This window comes from Leuciscus leuciscus (genome assembly GCF_965113295.1).
Source record: "Leuciscus leuciscus genome assembly, contig: HAP1_SCAFFOLD_995, whole genome shotgun sequence".
In the NCBI taxonomy this organism is placed as follows: Eukaryota; Metazoa; Chordata; class Actinopteri; order Cypriniformes; family Leuciscidae; genus Leuciscus; species Leuciscus leuciscus.
In genome coordinates, this window is record NW_028117745.1 from 1,310 (window position 1) to 8,239 (window position 6,930).

The window sequence follows — 6,930 nt, forward strand, 5'->3', positions numbered from 1 at the left end:
TTCCAATAATATTTCATAATATTCCTGTTTTACAGAATTTTTGAGCACAAGAGACTGCTTTCAAAAACATAAAAATCTTACCAACCCCAAACTTTTGAACAGTAGTGTATACATGGATTTCGAATAAAATAATTATATATATCAGGCCATACAATTGCTGGCCACTTGTCATCCACAATCCAAAGATCGTCATGTATTGCGTAGGGGTCCGGCAAGATCTCACCATTGCTGAGAGTAAGTTTTTTAATATTATCGCCAAGTAGGCTACATGTGTGAAGTCATAAAATGTTGCAGGTCGTAAAGTAACGTAAACAAGGTTAACTTAAAAGCAAATTCGGGCTCTATAGATGCTGCACTGCTAACATTGGCTGTTACATTACTAACTTAGTCTAACATGATAATTAGCATTTTGACTTAGCGACAACACCACCACTATGCTACTAGCCTACCCTAAACCCTTTAACGTTACTCTGGTGGTACGAAGGCCGCGGGTCTTTTCTGCCTCCTGGTTGCGTGCGCATGCAGTGATGACGTCGCCGAGAAATCCATGTATTGTAAAATTACAAAAAATTTAACAAATTTATGTTTACAAATATTTTTTTTTTTTATTGTTTTATATTGAAATCGAAATTTACTGAATAGTTCATTTGAGGGTGCTGAGTGTTTTTACAAAATGTCCATTTATCCAAAAAATGTAATTAATCCTTCCGAAATGCAAATGCAAAGCAATGAGAATCTCTTTAACAACATGTGAACACACACACCTGTGTGTAGACTCTGGTTCTCTAGTTCCAGGTTCTTCATGCGTGCGGCGAGCTCTCCGTAATCAGCAGCGCTGCCTCCGCCGCTCTAACACACACACACACACACACACACACACACACACACACACACACACACACACACACACACACACACACACACACACACACACGTCACATCACAGTTCCCATCAGCCTCTGATACTCCACTGTGCAGTGAGGTCTAGTTATAATTACACAAACACTACTAACTAGTCAACATGTTTCACACAAAACAACATGAATTGTGCAACATTTTGTCAGAACTTATTTTACAGAGTTAGCAAATTCAATTTGTTTATAATAATCTCAATCATGTTTCCAAACCCCTTTGATTTTGTTAATATTTACAATAATTTAACAACACATTTGTATGTTCACGGTTCTCTGATGTCGGTTACACATGACACGCAATTAAATAAAAAAATTTTTTACATATTTTTTATTTTGATTGTTTTTGTTTTAAAATTATTTATTTTAATTGTATACATTAATTAATTATTTGCACATTAATTAATTACTCAGACTCTGAACTCTGTATTTGTGTATAATTTAAAAAATGTATTTTTTCTTGTGCTCATTTAATAATTATTTTAATTTAATCATATTTCTTGCATGAAACATTTTCAAATTCTGATTGGTTAAAATTATGGTTCTCACTGAAAAAGAAAGAATAAAACAATAACAAATACAGTGTCTTATAGTTAATTTCAGAGCAAATACACACATACAGTACAGCCTGGAATAACACAAACCAGGGTTATTATAGTTAACTAAAACCATCTCAACGATACTAAACACTAATACAAACCTCACAACAAAGATGCAAATGTACAGGTGTTTGCTCTGAGCAAAATCAGACCTTCCACAGCAAAATACACACGAAACATAACAATAAATCCACACAGGAACGCATGCATAACAGTCTTCTGAAACTGCCTAAACAACACGCATGCGAGCATGCACACGCTTCGACTTTGACGTGAGCTACTTTGGTGTGTGTTTCTGGCCGATGGCTTTCACACACACACACACACACACACACACACACACACTTACAGGAGAGGAGCGGTGGGAGGGGTTTGATATTTTAGGGGCGGAGCCTCTACTCGGCTGCATGGTTGTCTTCAGCTACAGGAGAGATCATTTATAAGGGAAGTCAACAGATGATTCAAAATGTTAATTTTGTGGCGAAAATCCAGCCTTTAATGTTGTTTATGTGTCTATGTGGTGTTTTTAATACGCTTTAAGACAAAGCATGTATAAATTCATAAGTCGACAGCATTGCTGAGTATTTCCTTCTTAAAACTGCAGTGAACCAAAGACAGTCTCAAACACACGCTTTGAAATCGCTGGTGTTTCTGATGTCACAAACTACCTTGTAACCAATCAGATCAACGTGTGATCGTCAACCAGTGGATCTCTGAGCTGAGTGAGTGAGTGGAGGCGGGGCTCATTTGCATATTCATAGAACCGCGCATACTAAATGAGGCAAGGGTGTCGAGTTACATTCAAGATATTTTAAGGCATGATGATTTTTTTCAGGGAGAAAACATTTAAATATGTCATTTTGGTGATTAAAGATGAGTTTTAAGGGATAAAATGATTGACTATAGGGGGACTTTAAGAGAGAAGATCTGGGGCTTCGTTCAGAGACATGCTCATGACCAAAGGATGATCATAATATAAAACATAATCACAATGCCTTGTCAGGAAAAGACAGCTCACTAGTGTTTAGGAACAGAATAGAGCTGCACAATTAATCGGGATAAAACTGCTTATAAACTGGCTGTTGTCAACAAATCAGAAGCGCCATGAAAGTGTAATTTGTTTTACTGTACTGAGGAAACAAACACTTAAGACACGTGTCAGAAGAACAACTCAAATCTGAACAGGCAGAACAGCGCTGAAACGTAATAAAACTGTAATAAAACTCATAATGCATAATACAGCGCAGTGATTGATTGGATTGAAAGAGTTCGTTCTCATGAATAAAGCAGAGAAAAGCTCCGAAAATCATCATGACTCTCCAGCCACTCAGAATCAACATATAAAACTCACTTTTCATGACGTTGGTTCAACTGTGCTTTTTAAACCGGAAGAACAAAATAGTTCAGAAAAAAATATATAATAACCACTTTTCCCTTAATAATAAAAAAACATAATGAGTGATATTGTTGTTTTCATTGATGTACAACCTATACATGTTAAAATCTCAAAAAATTTGTTTTAGGGTTTCATGAACCTTTTTTCATGATGTCCCCCACAGTTTTATTCCAATATAAAAGCTCAATGCTGTGTGTGTGTGTGTTATATATATATATATATGGATACACAGTCCTGCTTGAAAGTTTGTGAACCCCTTGCAGAAAATGATTCACATTTTCTGCAAGGGGTTCACAAACTTTCTTACTAATAGCAATCACAATTATTATCAGTAGAAAATAATTGCTATATATAAATTTTTTTCCTGATAAAAATTGTGTAGCCCTAGAACCGAGCTCGCTTGTACCTCTCTAAGAGTAATCCCAGGATTTTTTCATTTAACTCACCCCAGCGAGAGATTTCTGGATGTTTTCTCGTGCTCGAGCGATGTCCTGAAGAATACTGTTAGCTCCGGTGTCCTGAGACGAGAGAGAGAAACCTCAGTGTGTGCTGGTATAGAGCAGGTGTTAAACAGTAAAGCTCAGTGCTAGCAACGGTAAGGTCATGGGTTCAGTTCCCTGGGAATGTGGGAATGAACGAATCTTTAGATAAAAGCATCTGCCAAATGCATCAAATTAATTAAACATACATTTGGAATCTGGAAATGCCATTTGCACTCATTGCCTACTATTTTTCGAAAATATCATGTGGAATAGTAGTATAAGCACTCGTCCTGTGCAAGTTGATCATGTTAATTGTGACCCTGGACCACAAAACCAGTCATAAGGGTAAAATTGAGATTTATAGATCATATGAAAGCTGAATAAATATGGTTTGTTAGGGTAGGACAATATTTGGCCGAGATACATCTATTTGAAAATCTGGAATCTGAGGATGCAAAAAAACAAGTTGTTCATTTATGTTCACGATTTTGCTGCATCCACTCACAAAAATAAATGTTTTATATATTTACGGTAGGAAATTTACAAAATATCTTCACGGAACATGATCTTCACTTAATATCCTCATGATTTTTGGCATAAAAGAAAAATTGATAATTTTGACCCATACAATGTATTGTTGGCTATTGCCACAGATATCCCCGTGCGACATGTGACTGGTTTTGTGATCCAAGGTCACATATGAGACGTCTCTGTATTTTATAACCTGTTTGTGTTGTGAAGGTCCGTTCATCTGCTCGTAAAACCGCCGTTCTGCTTCATCGTAACGCGGCTTATCGAACCAGATCCTCTCCTGCGCCAAACAGTCCGCTGCAGTCATCCTGCACAAACACACACAAGACCTGTGACAACCTCACTAAATACCACATGACATGAACATTGATTGAGCAATGTTGACATGAGATGAACATTTGATTTTCTATATATTTGGCCTTGATGAAAATATGTTTGAGATCAACTGTTGAGCAGGACTAGTTTTTATTTAAATATCTCAATCAGATGATATTATTTTTTTTACAATCAATGTAACAAGTTCATCCACCCCAAAAATGAACAAGAATAATGAATATAATAAGAAATTATTAAATTATAAAGCGGTTTATTAAATAAATCCAAATGCAATATTTTCCTTTATCCTGAAATAAAACTTAGTAAAAATTAAAGAACAAACTCACTACAAGAATAAAATGAAAATGGAAAATAAAAACGAACCTCAAAATTAGTATATGGACATAATACTAATAATATTAAATGTTAATGCAATGCAACCATGCAAAAATGACATCAACAGAACAAATGAAAGAAGACAAAACTGAACTCAGACAAAGGAATCTTTCAAGCCAACACAACGGACCAAACGCAACAAGAATGAATGTGAGTGTGTAAAAAAAAAAGAGGAAAAATATGCAATGAAGATGATGGACAAAAGAAGTAGAAAAGGTTGTAAACATAATGCATGTAAATAAAAGGGGTGAGATTGATGTTACCTGAGAGTAAAACATCGCTTAAAAGGGATCGTTCAGGAAAAACTGTACATTTTATCATCGGACCCGCATGTCGTTCCAAACCCGTATGACTTACTTTCCTCCACACGAAAGAAGATGATTTGTAGGACGTTCAAGACACAAAAGTAATGCAGGTTTGGAGCGGCATGAGGGAGTGAACTAACTCAAATGTGCGGGGAAAGTGTGTGCAATCTTTCTGGAGCATAGAGTCATACTTCTGCTTCCGGCTAGAATGGTTTACAGATGTTTTGAGGGATTTCGCCACGGCTCCTTCATAGAAACGAGTCTCCGCCTCCACATAGCGACCACGATCAAGCCACACCCTCTCGCTGTCGGGATGCAAGAAATTACACATCGCTGCTCCTTGATTGGTTCTTGCATCATCAGAATCCCGGCGATCGCAAACCACAGGCTTTTTTTGTGTAGCGACGTCGTTATTTCGCCGCTTTGAGCTCGATTCATCGCTACTGGTTTTCGGTGGCGAGTTGCGGCTGTACAGGTTCTGGTAGAAAGACGCCTCGGCTCTATCGAAAAGGGGTTTCTGAAGCCACACCCCCATTGGGGGTGGAGTCAGGCAAGGAAGGCCGTTGATTGGCTTTGAAGCAGGTGTGGGCGGAGTCGGGGTTTGTGATTGGTAGCCCTCGTCACTGGGCGTTTGGATGTTGGGTTGCAGTTGAAGAGATCTTGGTTGATTGGGAAACCGGCCCACAAACTTGCTCTCGGCTTGGTCAAAGTTGGGTTTGTTGACCCACACGTCTTGAACGACGTGATGACAAGCCTCTTGGCCTTGATGGCGACAGGTTTCCGGCTTTCGTGACGAATCGGAAAAGCTCGCAGGAGAAGTCGTGCCATTTTGCTCCTGCAAGAGTCGTACGTAGTAAAGGCTCTCCGCTCTCTCGTACGCGCCGCGGTCGAACCAGACCGACGAACTCTCCGATCTCAAGCCCTCGAGAGCCGTGCTGGACAACCATCCCACGGCACCGTTCTGATGGCGTTCGGAAGATCCCGACTTATTCAAAGAAGAATTTCGACGGCTTCTGTTGCGCATTTTCTTGTGTCCGGGAATATAGAGGTGGAGGATTGATAGATAAATGAAAGAGAGGGAAAGGAGAGTGACAGGGAACTGGAGAATTAATTACACAGCAATAGGTTAACGTTAAACATGAAGTGTGTAAATTGTGCAAATCTGCTTTTAGGCCTTGTTTACACCTGGTGTTAAGATGCGTTTTGGTCGATCGGATCACAAGTGGACGAGGGAGACACATTCCCGTTTACACCTGGTGTTTTAATCCGTGTCTTTTGTCCACTTTCAACCACTTCTGTCCTGATCTCTTCTGCCACTTCAGTCCTGAAGGGGAGCGTCTATGGGCGGGTAAATATATGGGCTTTTCCAGATCTTTCGATCTAATGGACAAAATAAGCTTGTGCAATTTACATATGAACACACTGGAAATGACAGAAAATCATACGGAGAGCATCAGCTTTAGTTTCTGCTCTGACAGCCTCAAGACCAGCCGAACGCTGTGAGTGTGTGTTAAGTTTGGTACGTTTTTCATCTTCAAACCAAACTCGGGTCTTCAGCCGACAGAGTTTAAATGCCGTCTGGCTAGAGCTCTTCCTGTAATGTTTACTCATTAGGTCAGTAGGCGGAGAGTTGTCGGTCTCTTTGAAAGACTGTTTCAATGCATTCGACCACATGAGTGTTTACACTACGAAAGCAATCCGGTCAAATGCTTTTTTGCCTACCTCTGGAAGGGGTTGACAAGCTTAAAACGTTGTAGACCCCATTTACACCTGTATTTAACATCGTCCACTTGCGATCCGATCGACCAAAACGCATCTTAATACCAGGCGTAAACAAGGCCTTAGTTTGAGAGCAAATTAGCAAACATAAACTGTTTGTTTAGGGTCATGCAACAGAAGAAGTAATACTGATCCAGTGGTAACTATTACTAACAGACAACAAAAACTGAATTCGAAAAAAATCAAGTGTTTGTGAAACCTGTTTGGATACAATCT

The 6,930-nt window shown here is 39.0% G+C and overlaps 1 protein-coding gene across 1 annotated transcript; it reads right to left on the reverse strand.

Annotated features, from left to right (window-relative positions):
• Positions 1-666: 666 nt before the first annotated feature.
• Positions 667-6,389, reverse strand: LOC309492106 (uncharacterized protein). Its single transcript, XM_082191118.1, has 4 exons — positions 5,127-6,389; positions 4,113-4,227; positions 3,353-3,424; positions 667-849 (listed from the first exon to the last, which is right to left on the reverse strand). Exons 1-4 carry the CDS (start codon positions 5,957-5,959, stop codon positions 682-684), a joined length of 1,188 nt encoding a protein of 395 aa, XP_082047244.1. The 5' UTR covers positions 5,960-6,389; the 3' UTR covers positions 667-681.
• Positions 6,390-6,930: the final 541 nt, after the last annotated feature.

Coding starts and splice junctions, on each gene's coding strand:
- LOC309492106 (XM_082191118.1), bottom strand. CDS start 5,959: ATGCGCAACAGAAGCCGTCGAAATTCTTCTTTGAATAAGTCGGGATCT. Junction 4,228..5,126: donor CATTCTAGCCGGAAGCAGAA/GTATGACTCTAT, acceptor GTGTTTGTGCAG/GATGACTGCAGCGGACTGTT. Junction 850..3,352: donor TCCAGAAATCTCTCGCTGGG/GTGAGTTAAATG, acceptor TGTGTGTGTTAG/AGCGGCGGAGGCAGCGCTGC.